Below are 23,129 nucleotides of genomic sequence, written 5' to 3' on the forward strand. Positions count from 1 at the left end.
GGCAACTGTTAGCATAAACACTTTGAATACAAAACATCTCCAATTTAGACAAGAGGTGTTTTCCTTATAGAGGTTCATTGTAACATCGTGTTTGATTGTTCTATCGTGAGTTTGAAGTTTTATATAATTGTATAAACTACTTGTCGTATTGTTAGACATGTCTAGCTAGAAAACATCAGAAAAATGCCGGTTAATGTGATGACATGATATTTAAGTACATCAAAAATTGGATGAAAAAAACATCATGAATATAAAACAATAAAATGAAATATGATCGAATTGCTCAGTTGCACTATGGCTTAGGCTAATATTATAAATTAAAAGAAAGATTGCACCTTTGTACATATGGACAAAACAATTTCCCATAGGAACTCCTTTTATGGATAAAAATGGGCAAGGTTTACTGCAAAGTTTCGAAAAAAAGCCTATCCTGAAATGGAAAGTTAATATTCCTAACTTTCTGAGTTGGAAAGGTCATTACTTAGGATTGTGCAGCATATTTTTAACATGTATGTGCCTTGAACGTCCATGAGTTTAAACTTATACCACAATTCTGTACTGCTCCTCCATTTATTTTGAGTAATCCTAAAAATTCAATTTGTCCGCTTTCCAACAGTTTTTATATGGTACAATTCCAAAGTTGTGTCTATGAGAAAAACAAGGAGATCTTTTCTGTAAAACGATTAAAACAAAACAATATAAATCTCATGCTTCCGAAGCGCTTTTCTTGATTTTGATTTACTTTCATCAGGAACGCTGTACGCCGAATGTGGAAACTCGGTAAGCAAAACAAAATTTCCATGAATATTGAATATTTCAAAAGAGGGTGGTTTGAAAAGAACCGTTTGTATTACCAAAATGGAAAAGGACATCTTGTGATTTTTTGTGGATTTACTATACCTATTCTAATTTCATGCTGAACAATGGGCTTACCTTTACCACTATTTAGCACGTTGAAACATCACTATCAAATCAGTTTGTACGTAATTGCATTTGATGTATAATTGTAAGGAGAGATATATACAAAGGGCAGTTAGAAGTTGTTTGGCATCGAAAAGAAAAAATACTATTTATCATTTCTGACACTTATAGTGTTAATGCATCGATATTATAACACTCAATCAACAATACAACTGAACTGTATAACTTTATTGTTTCAGTTATAATTGTGCGGATATCAAGCAATAGTAAACAATGAAGCAATTAACATTTTCCAGCAAAGATGGGTGATGTTTGTTTGACATCCAACCGTATACTCAGCTGAAGTCTTAACTACAGATGATTGGATTTCTAAAAGTAACTTAATAAAAACTGTGTGAGCATAATGGTTTATTAATTAAAATCGATGGTTTGGTTGATATCCACCTGTATATTGGAGCTTTTTGTATACTCTTTCCAATGAACTGTGTTTAATTCCAACACAAGTAATCAAAATATTTGAATTATCAAACAAAAGATCACGAACATCAGTCAATGATTTAAAATTTTTATTAACAGCTCGTTTCCAGTAAAACTTATACTGTTTCAGTAGAGAGATGTGAAATAGTTTAAAGACTTAATTGCGTGAAGTACAGTTTGAACGTGTCAAACATAAGTGTTCGTTACTATATGAGGACTTTAGATATGCTTTAGTAATTAAAAACCGAATCAGTGTTTTGTGGAATTGTTTCAAATTAGGGTAAGTTGATAAAGCAATACATTTAAGAAAAATTGGAAAAAATAAATTTGCAATTTGAGTGACATAAGATTGGCTTACAAATGATAAATAACTGTATTCTTGAAATTTATTTTGATTTGTACACTTGATTCGTGTTCTTTAAATGATTTATATAAGGCACAAACACTATAAACTAATACATAAAATATAGATCGTATCTTTTCAAACGCCATCTAAAATCTGCAACTGTGAAAATGTACTGATAATAGTTTTCAAAGGTACCATGCTTATAATTTAATACGCCAGACGCGCGTTTCTTCTACATAAGACTCATCAGTGACGTTCAGATCAAAATAGTTATAAAGCAAAACAAGTTGGAAGAGCAGTGAGGACCCAAAATACCAAAGAATGGTGCCAAATACGTCAAAGATAATCTATGCATGGGATATGAAATTTCTTAGTAATTCGAAAAATTCATACTTTTGTAAACAGGGAATTTATCAAATTTACCATACAATTGATATTTATGTCAACACCGAAGTGCTGAACACTAGGCTGGTGATACCCTCGGGGACAAAACGTCCACCAGCAGTGGCATCGCCCCCAGTGGTGAAAATAGTTATCAAAGGTACCATGCTTATGATTTAATACGCCAGACGCGTATTAAACTATCCTTGTAAGAAAATTGTAATTAAAATAATGATAGAATGCACTTTTATCAACCTATAATAAATCTACCAAGAGTCGGTGTCATAAAAAAAAACATACGACTAAGATTAATCGTAAGTCATTAACAATTCAGTATACTTACGATCAATCTTAGTCGTATTTTTAGTGAAACCGACTCCTGTTCGTGTAAAGCATTTCTCTCCTTTGGTTTTTTAATGGAAACAGTTAAGATATATTTGCATATACGTATATTTTGATATTGGAGTTTAGTATGACGTTCATTTTCAGCGGTATTTTCTCGCTGTGTTGAAAGTTCATTGGTGGCCTCCGGCTGTTCTCTTCTCTTGGTCGGGTTTTTGTCTCTCCGTTTCGTTCCTAATTTCAATCCTCAATTGTATCTTATTTGATTTTTAATTTACTGTTTTAAAATAATTGCCGATTGAAACATTTCTGTCTATGAAGAAATAACATGTAACGCGTTACATCAAAAATTAAATTATTGTATAATCAGTTATACTTTATCAATACTAAAATAGAACATTATGATTTGACCAAAAAGAAGCAATTATTGTGTTATCAGTAACACTTGTTTTCGATATTGAAATAGAATGCTATTGTTTGACGAAAAAGCAGCGCTTACTGTGTAATCAGATAAAGTTTTCAATATTTAAATATAATGTTATGGTTTGACCGTAAAGGAGCGGTTATTGTGTAATCTTTTGAATTTGTTTTCAATATTGAAATAGAGCGTTATGGTTTGACAAAAAAGGAGCGGTTATTGTGTAATCTGTTGAATTAGTTTTCAATATTGAAATAGAACGTTAGTGTTTGATACAAAAGGAGCGTTTGTTGTATAATCTGTTGAATTTGTTTTCAATATTGAAATAGAACGTTAGTGTTTGACAAAAAAGGAGCGGTTATTGCGTAATCCGTTTAAATTGTTTTCAATATCGATATAGAACGTTAGTGTTTGATAAAAAGTAGCGGTTATTGTATAATCTGTTGAATTTGTTTTCAATATTGAAATAGAACGTTATCATGGTTTGGCCAAAACTGAACGGTTATTGTGTAATTTATCAATATTGAAATAGACCGTTATGGTTTGACAAAAAAGGCGCAGTTATTGTGTAATATGTTAAATTTGTTTTCAATGTTGAAATAGAACGTTACGGTTTCCCTTACACGGAGTGGTTATTGTGGTATCAGTAAAATGTTTATCAATATTCAAATGGAATGTAAGAGAACTATTAAATTTACATCGGAAATCCTGTCTATAGAATAAAGTTCTTATTGTGTTCCCATATAAGAGAATTTATATAAATGCCAGTTATGACCGCCGTAAGACTAGAATGTTGTTATTCAAAAACTATATTAAACTTGCAAAGTTGTAGGCAGTTTTTCTTCACAATTTATAAGGTGAAAAAATAGGATGTTCCATATCAAAATATGCCGTTCCTGTTACTAATAATTGTATACATGTATATCAAACCAAACGATTGGAAAATATTCAAATGTCATCCAAAGACCTACAAAAATATATGAAAGATTTTGCAATGCAATCCATACAATGCTGTATAATAATTTTACACATCATTGTAAATATAACGGAATTTGATGAGACTGTCACCAAAGTGAGAGGGTTAGCGCTTTTAAAAAAGTCAAAAACTATTACTTGAGTATTTGAAAACGTAAACTATATATTTGGTAAATGTTTCGATCGTATATAGTATCTAAAAAAAAAAGCTTTCATTATAAAATAATAAATAGATGTGGCATGATTGACAATGCGACAACTCTCTACCAGAGAAGAAATGATGTCGAAGGTAGGAACAATGAGTCATCATGCAGTCTGTAACAATGAGCAAAACTAATACCGCATAGTAAGCTATAGCAGGCACTTAAGTTCTAAAAGTAAAAAAATTGCAACGAAAAAACTCATGGCCTGATTAATGGACTGAATAATCTACGATAAACAATAAAGAACTGTATAGCAACAACTAACAACCACTGGATTAATTGTTTTTTGTAAATTTCAAGGCTCGCTGCAACTAAGAACTTTTCTTTTTTGTCGAGAAACCTGCCTCTTATTGTAAAATCTATGTTGCCCTAGAAGGATTTTTTGTTGTGTTTGGTTGCTGTCTCATCGACGTATTTCACATTTCATCTCCTTTTATTTACACTTGTGTAGGCGATGTTTCTTTCATTTTAGTTTAAGTGGGGAAAACCAGCTATGTTCGAACTTCATCGATCAAAAAAGGGTGTTATCACGACCACTCCTGTAATATCAATATTCAACCCACCAGTTTTTTTTATGAAAATTTCCTTTACCTACATGTAGTCAGGAATAATTATGTCAGTTGTTATCTAATAGTTCGTTTCTATGTATGTTGCATTGTCGTTTGTTTTTGTTTTGTTGCATTTCAGTATTTTTGGTTGTTTCTTTATTTATAATCTCTTGTAGTTGATGTGTTTCCCTCGGCTTTAGTTTGTAACCCGAATTTGTTTTCTCTCCATCGATTTATAACGTTTGAACAGCGGTATACTACTGTTGCCTTTATTTATATGTAAAAGAGAGACGAAAGATACCAGAGGGACAGTCAAATCATCAATCGCAAATAAACTGACAATGCCATGGCTAAAATGAAAAGGACAAACAGATAAACAATAGTACAAATGATACTACATAGAAAATTAAAGAATGAACAACACGAACCCCACCAAAAACTAGGGGTAATCTAAGGTGCTCCGGAATGTTAAGCAGATCCTGCTCCACATGTGGCACCCGTCGTGTTGGGTTTCAAACACTTGGCAGCAATAAGTTCAGCTGCTATCAAGAAATTCTATCTACATTAAGATATGTTTAATGTGGTTTCTCGGTCATAAAATTATATCCAGTACTCCGAGAACAACATTTTTGTTCGAAACACCTAATCCAGTAGTTTAATTGGTTTCATAAATCGTCTAAGTACGATAATCTTACTTGACATTTTTATGACTGCAAGACTAGACCTGGACCTCTCTGACATGTTGTGGAGATTTCAGTACTTGTTTCTTTTTCTGTTGACCGATTTGCCTTTATTGGTGTATTCTCTTAATCGACTGTTACGGATAAAACACTCAAAGAACAAGAAACCAAACGATTTTATTAATTTCAAAATAGTTTAATAAAAAGAAAAGTCCCACAGAGTAGATCATTTTGGTTTTTCATTTATTTATAAAGTTAATAACGCATAAAATTTATTTAAGCCGAGGGAATCCATAAAGACTAGCCATCTTTTTATTTACTGTAACATTAACTGGAGATTTATTTAATAAACACTTGTCATGTTAACGATATCATCGTGTAAATGGGAGTTTTAATTACTTTTATGGCGTTTAATAAAGGCAACAGTAGTATACCGCTGTTCAAAACTCATAAATCCATGGACAAAAAACAAAATCGGGATAACAAACTAAAACCGAGGGAAACGCATTAAATATAAGAGGAGAACAACGACATAACACTAAAATGTAACACATATAGACAAAATCCCACGAGAAAAACAAATATAACATATATATATAACATCAAAACCAAATACATGAACCTGGGATAGACAAGTACCGTGACACGTCTTATCGCAATGTGAATTAACACTCAAAAATAAGAGAAAACAAACGACACAACGTTATAATGTAATACACACAGAAACGAACTATAATATAACAATGACCATATTCCTGACTTGGTACAGGGCATTTTTAAAGGTTTGATTAAAAGTACTATGTAGTTTTTACAATTATGGTTATTTGTGACATTCAATATTGGTTGGTGATCAAACATGAACATGGTGTGAGATGATTCTATATCTTTTTAGTAATTTTATAGTACATATTTGACGATAACAGGAAAAACATGAAATATTAAGGAAACTGATGTTTTGATTTTTTGCTTCTTTTGATTGTTTTGTGTTTTGTGTTTTGTGTTTTTTTTATAATTTGTTGGGGTGGGGGTTGTTGTTGTTTTGGTTCTTTTAATAATTTGTTGTAGATACTTTAAATAATCTAAGAAAAATAAGATTCATTTTGTAGCTTAAACATGCATACCAGATATTCTGATATTCAAAAAGTAGGGGGGAAATCAGTTTTTGTCCGAATTGTCTTCACCAGCGAAGATAGAGACCAAGTAATGTGTTGATTTTCATGATAATAATTCCTTAATTGACTTTATTTTTTAAACTGTATGTATCTATTTTTGTAAAACATATTCAAATGACAGATTTTTAACAATGTGATCACTTTAACAGTGAAACAATTGCAGGAGAGAGTCATCATTCCCCTATTTTCTGTCTACATTGTGCAAAGTGATTTGATAAAAAAATATACTTGTTTAGAATTACAAACAATATTGTACATTGAATACGGGTAAATAGTATAACTATTGATATATATGTATGTGTACATTGAATTATACAAAAATCAATTATTGTATTCATTGCAAAAGTTTGTTTTGTTTACTGAACATGCTCGATATTATATAAAAGAAGTTTCTTGTTTTTAATGTGTATTGGTAATCTTTCATCATTACAAGCACATGTAATTATTATGTGCGTAATGAAAGTAAATATCTTTCAATTGATTTTTAAATTCATTTCCGTTTATTAATTTATATTTTTGCATTTTTAGCACTTTTAAAAATCAATATACATTTGCAGATGTCTAACATTGTCATATTATATTCTGACCATTTTAAAATTACTGTTAGTTTCTCAAGAAAATCAGTTATTTTTTCCTTGCCTTTTTTTCTTTTCTTTTTCCTTTTATTTTAATTTAAAAAGTTTCATTTAGCATTTTCAACTTGTATGGAAGCCAGTTATTACGTCCATGCAAACATAAATATCTCATAAATAGATATTGCGTCAATTCTAAACATGAAATGTCGTTGCAACGTCAACCCAGCTCATTATTTCGACTATATATATATGATAAAATCATATTTTTTGGGAGAAGATATTATGCATTTATTTTTCTTACGTGCAAATTAAATCCTTTCGTCCGTCCTTCCTTATAACGAATGAAGTATAGGAAATAAAGAAAATAAAAGATGTGGTATGATTGCCAATGAGACAATGCACCACAAGAGACCAACGTGACTAAGAAATAAACAAACATAGGTCACCGCACGGCCTTCAACAATGAACAAAACCCACATTCTATATTTAGCTATAATAGAGCTGTTCATTGTTGTGTATAGTGAGTGTGATTTCGCATAACCTGTCATTAGCTATAGATGGCAACTTAAAAACGATGAGACACGCTAATGTGGAGGTTAATGATATACATTTATTGTTTTTACACTGTTGAAAATAATTCAAAATGGCTGAGGTTATGTTGACTTAGTGTGTATGGCTTGAATACTTTAGGAATAGAATAAGGTTAATGGAATAAGGTTAAGTAAGATTATATGTGTTAATTTATGTGTCTTTTGGTTTCTTGTAGAGAGTTGTCTTATTGGCAATCATACCACATCTTCTTTTAAGCTCACCTGGCCCGAAGGGCCAAGTGAGCTTCTCTCATCACTTGGCGTCCGTCGTCCGTCGTCGGTGTTAATTTTTCACATTTTGAACTTCTTCAAGAGAATCACTAAATGGAATGAAACCAAACATGGCATGAATGTGCCTTATGAGATGTTGACCAAGTGTTGTTACTTTGTAGCTGATCCATCAAACAAGATGGCCACCAGCGGGGGACTTAGTTTAACATAGGACCCTATGGGAAATGCATACAAATAACTTCTTTTAGAGAAGCACTGAAAAGAATGAAACCAAACATAGCATGAATGTTCCTTATGAGGTGTTGACCAAATTTTGTTACTTTATAGCCGATCCATCATACAAGATGGCCGCCAGCGGGGGACTTTGCTTAACATAGGACCCTATGGGAAATGCATACAAATGACTTCTTCTAGAGAACCACTGAATGGAATGAAACCAAACATGGCATGAATGTTTTTTTTTGAGGAGCTGACCAAGTGTTGTTACTGTGTAGCCGATCCATCCTACACGATGGCCGCCAGCGGGGGACTTAGTTTAACATAGGACCAAGTGGGTAATACATACAAATGTCTTCTTTTAGAAACACTGAATGGAATGAAGTCAAACATAGCATGAATGTTCCTAATGAGATGCTGACCAAGTGTTGTTACTTTGTCGCCAATCCAACATGCAAGATGGCCGCCAGCGGGGGGCTTAGTTTCACATAGAGCCCTATGGGAAATACATAAAAAATGTCTTCTTTTAGAGAACCACTGAATGGAATGAAACCGAACATGGCATGAATCCCTTTTGAGGAAAGAGTTGACCAAGTGTTGTTACGTTGTAGCCGATCCATTAAACAAGATGGCCGCCAGCGGGGGGACTTAGTTTAACATAGGACTCTATGGGAAATGCATACACATGACTTCTTTTAGAGAACCACTGAATGGAATGAAACCAAACATAGCATGACAGTTCCTGATGAGATGCTGACCAAGTGTTTCTACTTTGTAGCTGATCCATAATCAAAGATGGCCGCCAGCAGGGGGCTTAGTTTAACATAGGACCAATGGGAAACACATACAAATGTCTTCTTTTAGAGAACCACTAAATTGAATGAATCTAAACATAGCATACGTGATCCTTTTCTAATGAGGTGCCGGCCAAGTGCTGTTACTTTGTAGCCAAATTTTATATTTTTTTATGATTTAAAAACCCCAGGTAGAGTCAGGTGAGCGATACAGGCTCTTAAGAGCCTCTTGTTTATATTTGCATTCCTCTTAACTATCACTTTGACTTTTCCAATCACGCGTCGTAAGTTAGCTGTAAAAAGGTAAGAATATAAAAAATATTCTTAGATAGCAATAAAAAAGTAAAAAGGATTGTCAACACAAAAATCATGAAAAGAGAAACAGCAGTTATCTATTTTTTATGTTTGTCCAGTTTGTAATGAGTTCATACCATTGACTGAGTTTTGTCAAATTATAACATTAAACTACGACGGGTGTTGCTAGTGAAACATGAATTCCTATTCTCATCACTTCAGTTAATTAAAACCTTGATTTTCTGTGTTGTTTGTGTTGCCCATGTAACATAAGTTTTCTGTGTAATATTTTAAACACACCAGTTACATCTAATAGATAACATCATACAATAAACGACAAGTATCAATTTTCTACTTTCTAAATTAAGTCATATACTTATGCGAAAATAGATAGCTTAACTCAAAATCGAAACTTATGGCGCCATTTCATTGTTTGTTACTTTGATAACGTCTGTGTACTTACAGTTTTAGCTGGTATACAAGAGCTCGTGATGTATGTCTACCAGACCGAAACAATATTGTGTGACTTTTAGCGGTAAATGAGTCTCTATTTGAAGTATTAGGTAATCAGCAATTTAATTACATAAATGCTTACAATTGTAAGATGTATTAGATATATATATCTGTAACTGTAGAGGTATTAATAGTTCAAAGGCTTTTAATTTACTTTTGAAAATGTTTTGAGATAATAATCTTTAGTTGCTGTTAATTTTGAAGCCTTTCATCATTGCCTTAATAACATCTATTCGTTTGCTCTTTAAAATCAATATTAGATGACACGTGCACTAAAAAAATGAATATTGAATATTTATTCTACATTTTATGCATTCGCACAAGGAAATTTCGTTTGAATCGGGTCCGTCATTGTGTGATACATAAGAATATTTCAATCAAACACAAAAATAATTGTCACACATGTTCTTGATATGAGCATTTGCAGCTAGGTTTCTTTGTTAGATCGTTTCTTTACGTTTGCATACACATAAATCGGTTTCTCATGTTTAGGATATCACCTGGAAAATATTATCTCAAAATAATCTAATTCTTTCTAGTAAAAATCAGAAGTTTATCATAAATTAAAACAGTAAGCACTTTTTGTTGAATACAGTTTGAATTCACCAGCTTAGACTTTTCTAATTCGAATGTATCTGTAAAGCAGTCTGTTGTTACAAAATAAGGTTTATACGTCGTTTTTTCTTCTTTCTTTATGTATATCCAACTTAGAGGGTAGAGAAACCCTTTATCCTCATTTGTCAAACGGCCATTTTCGACTACCGTTAGTTTCAAATTGGTGAAAATGTTAACGTGATTCGTTAGAAAAATCATGTATCGTGATTCGTTGTACGTCTCAAATCAGTATGTATTAACGTGAACCGTCAAGATCAGTCGTTTTTTTTATTGTGTATAAGAAAATGTTTTGTCGTAATGCACCGTTAACGTCATTTGGCGAGAAGTTTCACCGTTATTTTCATGAAGTTACTCCCATTACGACCCTCAATTTACGTTCTATTACCATACAAGGTCGCTCACAAAAGGTTGATGATTCTATACATGTATGATAAAAAGTATAACAATAAAAATAACGAGGAAATTAAAACGGAAAATTCCTAATCAAATGGCAAAATCAAAATCTCACACACATCAAACGAATAAATCACAACTGTCATATTCCTGACTCAGTATAGGCATTCCCTTGGGTTGCTTTTAAAGCTAGCTAAACCTCTTACTTGTATGACACTTTTATAAAATACGATTATATTGACAATGTGTAAACAAAACAAATAGGCATAAAACCAGGTAAAAATTTAAAAAATAAATCACACCCTTTCACTGACTTTCGGTCTTCAAGATGCAGTTAAATAAACCCATTACGAAATACACAGTTACTGCAATGCCAACTAGAGCAGCAGACAATAATTCTGCATTTCATGATAACAAAAATATTTTGTTTTTCTATTTGCACTGCTTACACATATTGTATTCGACATACGCGCGTTATTCAGTGTGCACCAACTTTTTTATGTTATTTCTTTATAGACAAAAAATATTACAGTCATTCATTCCTTAAGTAGCAATCCTCAAATGTTCGTAGTGATATGAAATATAATAGGGTTATTAATTTTCTCTTAAAAATCTTTTCTCTATAATTGCATGTATGGAATTTTATACTCACGAAAAAGAACATTACCTTTTTAAATGGATTTGAATTATTAAAATCTGACCTATTTAATATGTTCGACGTGTTTCAGATACAACTGATATCTAAGCGATTATTGTGAAGGCTGAAAAAAAATAGTGAAAGTGGGGTCATCAATTAAACATGTAAGCTTCACTTAAAATTGATTAAACTATCATGTGACAAGAAACGATAAAACATCTTATAGTAAATAATTAAACATCATATTAAGAGCGCTACAAAAGAGATATTGTCAGTGTTATAAAAAAGACTAGGCAACCCTCAAACACAAATAGATAATATCAAACTGCACTTAAATTCAATTGATATTTGTGTTATCTCACATCGACATACATGTTTAATTGGCTGCGCATCTTTGTTATTTTCTCTACATGAAAAGTAAAAGATATTGATATTCTATTATGACTTTAAAAAGAACGCATGCCATTTATAAGATCGACACGCACATCATTTTCCTTTTTTTTGTGGGGGGGGGGGGGGGGGGTACTGATAAGATTTGAATGGTGCATTTTCAGTGTACCATTTAAGGTCCCAAACGTTTAAAGAATTCTTAAGAAAAGGGTGTAGTTTCCTTAGGCAAAGTTGTTCACGGAATATTTTGTCTGCTTTGTTGATGTTCTTTTGATTTTAAGCTAGGAACAGTTATATACTTTTTACATTACAACTTTGTTTGTCTTACTGGTGCCTGATTGTAGTTGAAACAGAAACATTTATTGAACGAAAAGAAACCGATGTAATCATATATTGAGGACTTTTTTTTCAATTTTACATAAAGGGATCAAATCGAGCTCTAGATCCTACTTTTATGAAACACTTACGGTACGATACATAAAAAAAGTGTTAAACGCTTTTGCCAGTATCTATCAAAAGAAGCCTCTATTTTGTTCAATGCCTTTAAATCTGTCCTATTCTCTTTTCATTTTATTCTTACATTCCCTGTCACTTGTCTGTAAAGACCTGTAAAGACCTGTTCTAAAAGAATGGTGAATGTATAGAATACTAAGATCCATGTAGACAAATGTTTAAAATCTAGTATTTGTATTAACGTGCTACAATCTAGTAATTGTAAGCTACTGATGTAATTCTAAATGATATTTGATAATTGATCATCAAAATCTGTTCTGTATCTATCTTATTTTTTGTTAATCAAGGTTGCCTTTAAAAAACTGATTCATTTAGAAAATAAATCTAAAATGGTAGGAAGAAGAAACGGTCATTGGTGTCTAAGGCTTCAAATATGAGTTTCAACATTTGTATTAACAGTCAAATTTCGTTTTCATGTTTTTATGATATTATATCAGTATACATAAATAATTATGCTGTTTTCTATAACTATTATTGTAACATATTGACTGAAAGCTCATTTTTCAAACAATCCCATGAGAAATTATCGTGCAATTTGACAGACATGATTTCAATTATAAGTAGTCAGAAAAATATTGTATTTAACACCCACTTTTTGATTAAGACCTTTGTAGTATTCAAAACTATTCATATTAACCTTTACTGAGAGCAAAAAAGAAAATGGTTACTACAATATATTGTAATGTTCGAAAAACGACCTCTACATGGAAAATTTGTACAATTTCTGTACAACCCTTTCAATACATAGGGTTTCGGGTAATAATAATTTTTCACCAGTCTCTCCTGATGATATGTCGATCATCCCAAATTTTGATAATTATATTCATGCTGTGTTTCAAACAGTTACCTTAAACCAACTGACAATTATTTCCGTAATTTGTATTGACTTACGAAAATGGTAGGAACGATTTTCTGCATTGTTGCAAGGTCACCTTCATCAAAAGTTCCGAACGTCATTCGAATATATTCTGAAAATGATTGGTCTGCGTGCCTACCTTTTACCTGTGTCAGTCAGATATATTGGCATATGCAAACATTAAAGTAGAATAGTATTGTATCATAAGGGAATACCGTTTTCGGATGATATCTATGTGCAGTAATGTATAATTTAAAATTGAATTTCATTATCGATACATACATGGATTTTAGAATGATCTCTTGTAGATACATATTGTCATTGGCAAATTATTTTTTAATCAGTGATATCAGTTTCATTAAGCGACAATAATAACAGTAATATTGAATTTAAAATTTAAAGGAAAATCATTTAGATTTTGGGATATTCAAATAATTTGAATATTGCTTTCTGCAGTCAACGTTGATTACTAGCTGATATAAATTAATAGAAATATCTATTTTATTCAGACTATTTGTCCATCATGTGTATCGAATGTTAATAATCCTACCAGCATTTTCCTCATTGAACAAAATAACGTTTATGTTTGAATATAGCTTGAAAAAAGTAAGTATAAAATTATCATATTATAAAAAAAAAAGTAAATACAAGTTTTAAAACAGATGCAAACAGTAGTGTTGATCGGATTCGTGTTGTATAGTCGTTAGTTTTCAGTAGCGTTATTTTGGACTTGTCTTTTCGTCATAACAAAGGGGGAGGGTGATATACTTTCGGTTATCCTTCAAAATATGATTGTTCAGTGTCATTTTGGTAACTACTTACTTTTCTTTCAATGTTCTTTTCTTGTTGATTCATGAGAATATAAATACAGATTGAAAAGAAACTTATGAATTCGTAAGAACTACATTCAGGTGCGTAGAAGTGGAAAGCGTCTCATGCATTGCATGCACACCTCGCCATTCGAAGCCAAATTCTGTCTTATATATCAAAGCTTGAATATGACACACAATGTTAAATGTTCCGTCAGTCGTCTTTTCTGGTTTGTTCAGATCTATGGCCATTACAACAGGTCTCTATTGAGGTAAGACACAGACGCATTGAATCGATCGACAAATTCCATAATGTTGTGTCTATTACAGTTGTTATCCGTATTACATTGAGGAAGGCGGTCTTGTGTCACACACCATTTTGTGTGAATACACCAGTTCATAAATTCTGTATAATGTTGACATTCACGTCTACCACATGTCAATTTATATATGAAGACTACCCCTGTTAGTTGCTTACTCTGACGTTTTAAGATTTCCAGTTAACCATTGGTGCTTCAAAATTTATGTAATATTATAACTTGCTTTTCTTTTTCTATGGTTTTATGATTTGTATTTGTGTTAACAGTTTCTTATTGAATTCTTTGTTCATCAAATTTATTATTTGCAGTTGCACTAACGGTTTCTTATTGAATTCTTTGCTCATCAAATTTTTCAATTGTTTAAAAACGTTAAAATAGTAATATCTTATCATAAAGCATATTGTATATAGAAAGCGAGTTGATTTCAACCATCAAAAATTTTCCCTTGATACTATTTATATGCAACTTCCTAATGAAATCGCTCCATCTTCTTATCACAAAATATTCCTTTTATGTTGTGAATCGTTAAAGAAGGTAAACTTCAAATAGATTCAAAGCCATACACCTTTTCTGTTTTTAACAATACCTGCAAAGTAAAGCATCATGCTCCATCTAAATAATCCAGTTGTGATGAAGAGGTAGTTATTCATCTTAATTGAAATATTATTAGTTCCGACGATAAAAGGAATCATGAAAAGTATTTTTGTAAACTGATTTTCCGTCCTTTAACAGAGCTGTTCATTATGATCCTTCAATTATACAAGATGCTATGTTTCCAGTAACGTCTGAAATTTCAATGACAATAATATTTACGATTCCACCTCTAAATCAATTAGATGCCTGTTGTTTATTATTGTAATGTACGTTTTCGTCAGAAAAACGTCCGTTTGCACATATGTTAATCACATGTTTTTCATGTGTATAAACTGGTAATTAACGTACATGTATGTAATATTTACAATTTTCATGTGCAAATTTCCTTTTTGTCATTTGTCAATTCAAGTTTCAAACATGTATTCTTTTGTTGTAGTAAAAGTGTGTAAAATGTATAAGTATTTGATGAGTAGCAGGTATATTGTTATTTTACTGTCTCGCAAATACTTTGAAATTTGTTTTAAAGCCGGGTTTTTGTTTTGGTATTCACTTTGTTTTGTTATACTCTATGCAAATAACTTTCAAAACAAACAGTTATGTTATTGTGTAAAAACAACGGATGCGACCTCTTCAACCGATATTGGCTGCTCTATGAGTCTTTTTATGATTTGATTTTTTTGTCGAACGTTTTGTGTATTGTCGTAAAATTCAGTGGTTTATCTAGCTATAAAACCAGGTTCTTCTTCTATTTGTAACATAAGAAAATACCTGTACCAATCAGAAATATGACATTTGTTGTCTATTCGTTTGATGTGTTTGAGCATTTGGTTTTGTCATTTTATTAGGGACTTTCCGTTAGAAGATTTCATCGGAGTTCGATATTTTTTATATTTAACTGTTTGTTTTCCAAACTGTTGGTATCTAAGGTAACTGAAACAGAAAATGTGTTGTGCGCCCGGAAATGACATGATATTTTGTTTTCGACGCAGTCGATATAGGTTTCTATTTGGTAAAATTTACCTTAAAGATGCTACACTATAGTGACAGCTTTGGCGTTGTCACCGATCTGCCATGTTATTGGACAAAAAAGATGTACTTGTTTATGTTTTAACATATTTTTACCTAATATTTAGCATGTTATAATTTTGAACATACATTGTATATCTCTGTTAATATTTAGAAAAACATTTACCTTATAACAATGGTATAAATTAAAAATGTGTTCGTGTTACATAAAAATACCAGAATTCAAGCTAATTACCAGTGGGCAAATTAAGAATTCCAATTCAAGTTTAAACTCTTTTACCACTGGTTATAACCGTTCAAGTATATCTCCTATTGATTTATCTTCTGGTACCCACTGCCGATTCTTATGCCAATGTCGTCTCGCTTGCTCTAACACTCATAAGGTTTAACCGGATTATTTCAATATACTTTATAACCTCCTGAAGATTACATTGTTAAATGTAATAATACAATTGGAATTCAATGAATTCTAGCAAATATAACTGTTATTAAAATCTGACGTAAAGCATGCACAGCAGAACGATAAGCAAATATTTCAATAAGCATTTTCTATAACTCCAGATGGTGTTTCCTCTGTTTATTTATATCCTCTGTGAGACAACGGATAAAACCGCAAACTATAACGAGTTGAATAACAAATCTCAATATTTAATCTTTCATATATATCGATCCGGTAGTATTGCTATATAAGTACTGAACCTATACAATTCATAATAATAATTCACACGTGTAATATTGTGCGTGTAAAACTATTTAGAAAGTATGCATGCATGCTCAAATCGAGATGAAATTGTAAAGGAACTCGTTTGGTATTAAGTGCCGATGAATACAGCAAAATCTATATATTCACTTTTGATAAATTTAGTAAAGGAATATCGATCTATGAAGTTCGTAATTTTAATCAAGTATTCGTTTATTTCTTCGTTTTTCAATAGAACTTTTATTTTCAAATCGTGCTTGTTTTGCTTGTTGTTCCTTTTGCTTATGATTAGTTTCAAATACTATAATTTATATACCTTTAACATTACTAGAAATGTTTTCCCTTTGAAAATAAAACAAAACCATTTAAACGAAATGAACATCTGTGGTTAGACATTTTAAGTTGTGAAATGCTATATACGTACGAGTTAACCGAGTTTGCCCCATCAAAACGTCTAAACCCGCACATCTGCATATGAAATACTCTTGCATCATACATGGACTCACTATCGATCATATTTAAATGAGCATGAGATAGTGAATGAGAATGGAATTGTATTTGTTCGAATTTTGAGTGTTCTTCGATTTGGCATCAAAACACATAGTATTGTTCTTATTATAGTACTTTGCGTTCAAACATTTGGCTTTGAGCGTTTCTGATGAAAGTAGATCCAGGAAAGATCTTCGGACGCATGCAATTTATATAACGTATAGCTTTTATTGTGTACCCTATTATTGGCCTGGTATCTTTGACAAATTGTTGAATTAACTTAACCAAAATATTTTCTCTCAGGCAAAAACAAGCAGTTGTAAATTCTAGAAAAAAATGTTCATATTATTATAAATTAAAAATCAATTACCATGAAAGCGTGCGAATCATTTTACTATCAACATACGAAAAGGAACACATTTCGATACCGTAAATTAGACAAATTATCTAGTACTCTGAATTCAACTGTTTACTATGTCACTAGGCAATAAGTTTAAGTGACCTTTGCCTCATTCATCAAGTTTGCTTTAAGAACACATTTGGGCAGATCATTGGCAAATATATCTGACCAACAAGTATGTGTGTTAGTATGACCGAAGAAGTTGGTTCGCATTTCGTACAGACTTACTGAATATAGTTATCAAAGGTACCAGGATAATCATTTAGTACTGAAAATTGTTTTCAATCGCAAAAGAAACATTGTACAAATTAACGGCAAGACAGCTTTGAAGTTTACAGACAATTGTGGATGCAGTCTCAATACAGAGAACGATGCATTAATATAATCACATGACTGCAACTTAAATCGAATAGATAGTATACATGATAAATGCATATAAAAAGTAATATGAATAATACTGTTTTAAAAAAAAGCACTAAGAGACTCATTTTGATTAATCAAAACCTATTTTTGGCCAAATATGTAAAATTTTTAAAACATGATTTAGTAAGAAACCTTAAGACTTTCAAATGAATAAGATATTATATAACAACTAGTAGAAATACAAAAGGGTTATAACGTTATAACCGATAATAGCAAGAACATCTCTACAACTGAACACTCATAAACTGCGTCATGACTATATTAAAAATACAGATTATTACTGGAGAATCAAAAGAGGGATTGTATCATAATTCTAATCAAATTGTCAATAATGCATGAACATTTTTAATTTTCCCATCGTTATTTTAGATAACTAATGTCCATGTTAGAAACAGTAATTAAAATCACTCAACATGAGTACATGTCATTACAATTGAGTATTGTCTAATGTCAGCAAGTGTGTACTTAGTATATGCATTAAATGGTATACTTATTAATCTTCAGGGATTTTCACCTTTTATATTATAATGCAACAAAAGCATCTAGAAATGACACCTTTTGTTGCAATGAAAATTATATAGTTTTTATTCATGATATAACTGCGAGATTTGTCCCTGATCATGGCTGAGTGTAGTGCTTTAGAAAAAGGAACACTGTCACATATGTGTCAATTTGTGAAGCCTCAACGCCTGAAAATGGTCATGATATCATCCACAAAACATTTAGTTAATCCATACAAATTAAATGATATTGTTCTTGGTTCTTCATTCGAAATATGAAAGGATTATTAAGTTCCAATAATTTACTTCTAATTCCTTAAGGACTGATTTTCTACTATAGACAATGAGTAAACAATAAACAAAGGATGATGTAAATCCATGCTTATAAAATTTGTTGTAGTAGGCGACAGCGTTATGATTAAATGACGCCTAAAATATTAGTTTTAATTGATGTTTCTAATTGTAAAGTGTAGATTTTTAGCATAACACCAAGAAACTATTTTAGGATAATTATTTAAACTTCATGTATAATAATGTGATAATAATAATACTAAGGACAGAGGTCGTTTATAATTGTAAGTTTTATCATACAGAATTTTAAACCATAAAAACAATTGACCGAATCAATCAGATTAAAGAATTATTTCATACTGTTACAAATTTGATTTCGTGAATTTTCTGTGTGTATTTTGTCCATTCTTTTATATAATTATAATTTCTTGTAAACAAATATATGTGGTAGTCACCATATAACGATTTAATCTGGAAGGTGGCAGAGTTTACCGAGAGACTTTTGTGACTCGATAGGCGTTGGTGACTAGTACCAATACATTATAAGTTGTTAAATATTTGAGTTAGAAAAGAGAAATCTTTACCGCCTTACTATTGTTCAAACCCTAATATTTATAAATTTAATCAACGGAATAACACATCAAATATTGTATTATTAAAACAATTGCATGTTCACACATGCATGTAATAATTGTACCTTATGTTTATATGTAATTGCAGTTTTATGAGAGGTAAGGTTATATATTTTTCATTTTTCCAAAACAATAAATGTTACAATTAAAATTCGAAGGAAATAATTAAAATAAATATAAGATGTTTGACAAAATATAAGAACCGCATTTATTCTGATCTATTTGTTAATTAAAAGTTAAATCAAAGTCAAATTCACGTTGTAAAGGTAATTTATGTTAATTACCAAAATAACCTTTCAACCAGACATAACCTGACTTTTAACTAGAAAGTGGATGATGATGAGAACACATTTGTTTTTTTCTATTTTCGAAACTTGCCACATAAAAAGTAGTGGCATTATTTGATTTGAATTATGTTTTTTGAAATCATTAATAAATAGTTAAATATGAACTAGGAAATTTGAATATCAGTGTATTTGCACATATTGTCTATCGTCTTTGATCAAAACTATTGGTAATTTTATTAGATGTTTACCAGTTTGAAGAATCCAATTAAATTTTTATTAATATCGAGAATTTGAAAACAATTATAGTTTTTTTAAAACCTGAGGTATAACGAGACATAATTAGAATACTATATTGATTTACGATTCAAATCTCTTGTTAATAAACAAACCGTTTGATTTTTTTTTCTATTCCCATAGAGAAACAACAGACAACTCATACCAAAGTTCGTATCAGTCTGGTTTAGTTATCATATACCATTTCTAAGCATTTAAATAACAATTGCAATTGCAATACGCAGTCGCATAATGATATGTTTCATTTTGTCAGAAGTATATATGGCAGCGGACCAGATAATGTAAATTGGTATGACAGTTAGGCATATGTGTTCCTATAAAATTCATTATATAGAATTGATGCTTAACAATATGACTACTCTGAGCTGAGAAATAAATTAATTTAAGTTCATATAAAACATTGATTATAGGAGAACATTGAGAAGTTAATGAATTGATGTCAAAATTTCACCGTTCTATCAAATCGTTTTACCGACATGGGTTTGGCACCTAGAAAAAAAATTGTCAAAATTGCATTGTACCAACACAAAAGATAATATTCGTATTTCTATTTAGCACACATTTTATAGTTTAAACGGAGTATTAAAGATGCATCTAACGATACACGTTTTTATAAGGTTACATAATAAAATATTTATCAGTTTACGCCCTATATAGTATCTAAAATTAATAAAACCACAATTTTCCAAATTGAAGCAATTAAGTTTAATTCAAAATTGTTTTTTTATTGATTTGCCATCTGTTAGTTTCATGTAATACTGTGCTTTGTCATAAATTTTAAACTATACGAAAGAAGTTTTTCAAGCTTTAGTTTATGCAAAATTTTACAAATTTCGAATATATTACACATGTGAAATCAATTATGTGTAGTAAGGAAAGAGTTTCTTTCGCCATTTTGGATTGGAAATAATAGAGAACCTATGCACAAATTCATAAGATTTTTTTTTTAATATTTTCAACATATTTTATTAATTATAACCTGTGACATCAATCATAAGTTACCCAGGGGGCCAACCAAGGGGCCCAATTTTTTCAAACTTTATTAGATTTAAACTTATAAATGATATAATATTTTAACAAGGTTAGATTATTTTTGATTGATTTTTGATAATTCTAAATTGGCATTTTTAAAGAAATATAGATAAAACAAATGTTAAATGTATCACCCCTAGTTTTTGGTGGGGTTCGTGTTGTTTATTCTTTAGTTTTCTATGTTGCATCATGTGTACTATTGTTTGTCTGTTTGCCCTTTTTATTTTTAGCCATGGCGTTGTCAGTTTATTTTTGATTTATGAGTTTGACTGTCCCTTTGGTATCTTTCGTCCCTCTTGTATTTATGTCGAAAAGAAACGTACCCTATCTTTTCTTTTGATATTCACAAATCATTTTCTATAAGCTATCTTCTCGCATTTTATTTTAATATTCTATCATTTAGCTTAACTTCTTTTTACCTGATGATGTTTCCCACTTAATAATCCGTACAATCTGTAGCTTGAAAAAATTATTAGTGACCTATCCTCAAGCAATATTTCAGTAAATCTATGGAATTTTACTAAAAAATTAAGCTGAAAGTTTTGATATCATGTAGGTATATTTCTCTCTTTAGTAGAACATTGTAGAATTTGATGTATTCATTTTAATATACAAAAAAAAGTAAATTCACTAAAACACTGAACTCCGAGGAAAATTAACACTGAACTATATGCATTTCCAACTGTCAAACAAGTTGGCAATTAAGAAAGCTAAACACAACCGAACCTTTTCCTCGGAAGACGACTGCTTTTAGACAAACATATAACAGTTACCGCTTGTCATTCCGTTTGTCAGGTTTAGTACATTTAAGGGAATGTTCATATTTGATTATACCTTGAAATTTGGCAACATTTCTTGTAATTAATGCTTTTCAACTTCGTTCTTAATTTGACATTTTTTTATTTTTTTTATTCGATCGTCACTGATGAGTCTTTTGTAGACGAAACGCGCGTATGGTTCTTATACAAAATTCCGTCCTGGTATGTATGATAAGTTAATTATTATATTTGTTTTTAACAACAATCAGATACAAATGCTATTTACTATCAGCTATAAGATTTTCAACTAAAACATATATATAAGTTCTACAGTTAAATTCAAAAGAAATTTCTCATCTTGTAGACATTATATACGTGCTGAATATCTTTAGTGTGTGTTATTGGATTTGCTTGTTTTTGGACTTACTTGTATTAAGCAATAGCACTCATTTCTTTCTTAGCTTAATATCTAATATATATTAATTCTGCTGCTTGTTATTTGTAGACTTGTTTTTAATCATTGGATTTTTTTAAAGAGGCACTAGCTGTCAAATACATGGTCACCTATGTGACTAAAATTCTCAAATTTTATTTATTACATACTAAAACGTATATCCAAATTACAATAAGTCTGAAATAAACAGTAAACAAAACATGTACTCGATAATACATATATGTGGAATTCGTGTGTATTTTAGTACAGACGCCATCAAATCAGCTATCCAGATTTCCTCCGAATACTACCGACGGTTAAACAACCCGATATGAACATACACATGAATAGATTGCGTCCTCAGGCGATTTGATTGTTATAGGTCTGTTTTATTTCATGTTATTGTGAATATAAGTTAATCAACGCGAAGACGTTGAGTAATCAACAATAAATCCATAATTAATGGGTTACCTGTATGCAAATGATCTGTTTGTGACTTGAATCAGTCAACGAAGTGGTTCACCTTTGTTTGACTATCAATGTTGACATTATTTTCCTTTGAATCTCTAGCTATTTGGTTTAATCGAGGGTCACATGAACACAAATTTAAAGTGGTCGAATAATTCATTTGCAAGTAATTAATTCATTAGCGATATTTCTTTGCTTGGTTTGACAAAATTGAACCAAATTGGCTGCTAAAAACGAATTATTAATTCATTATTTCACTTTTACTAATGATTGAACCAAACGAAATCATATTCTCTTTTTTTTTTTCTTATCTCGTACGTAGATAGTGACCCTTTAATATCACCAATGATTGATATATGTTTCACATAATAACATGATTGTAGAAAACTGGGCAAGAAATGGCAAAAGGGCGCTGGAAGGTGCACGGGTGTATTTTTTACTAACATTTCGAAAGGAAGATTTGATGTCAAATTTAACAAAATCTTTTTCTCTTGACGGTACACTCTCGCGTATATATGCACTACAACATAAATAGTCTCTTCTATTTAACCGGAGATCTATTTTAGCTGAAACAGGGTGGGATTCTGTTTTGA

The 23,129-nt window shown here is 31.0% G+C and overlaps 2 protein-coding genes across 3 annotated transcripts in view; both read left to right on the forward strand.

Moving 5' to 3' along the window:
- Positions 1-1,018: 1,018 nt before the first annotated feature.
- LOC139480849 (uncharacterized) overlaps positions 1,019-23,129 on the forward strand; it is a 94,201-nt gene continuing 72,090 nt past the window's right edge. Inside the window, exon 1 of the mRNA XM_071263750.1 lies at positions 1,019-1,296. Within this exon, the coding sequence (XP_071119851.1) occupies positions 1,279-1,296 (18 nt within the window). The 5' untranslated portion in view covers positions 1,019-1,278. The remainder of the gene's footprint in view (positions 1,297-23,129) is intronic.
- The window catches only part of LOC139480848 (uncharacterized), a 29,958-nt gene continuing 8,076 nt past the window's right edge, over positions 1,248-23,129 (forward strand). The window contains exon 1 of one of the 2 annotated variants that reach the window (XM_071263748.1): positions 1,248-1,678. Coding sequence is in view for 1 of the 2 variants with exons in the window: in XM_071263747.1 (XP_071119848.1) it covers positions 13,615-13,686 (72 nt within the window). In the remaining variant the exon portion in view is untranslated. Of the gene's footprint in view, positions 1,679-13,157; positions 13,687-23,129 lie in introns of those variants that run through there. The other variant, XM_071263747.1, reaches the window with a different exon arrangement.

Source organism: Mytilus edulis, chromosome 7, assembly GCF_963676685.1.
Source record: "Mytilus edulis chromosome 7, xbMytEdul2.2, whole genome shotgun sequence".
In the NCBI taxonomy this organism is placed as follows: Eukaryota; Metazoa; Mollusca; class Bivalvia; order Mytilida; family Mytilidae; genus Mytilus; species Mytilus edulis.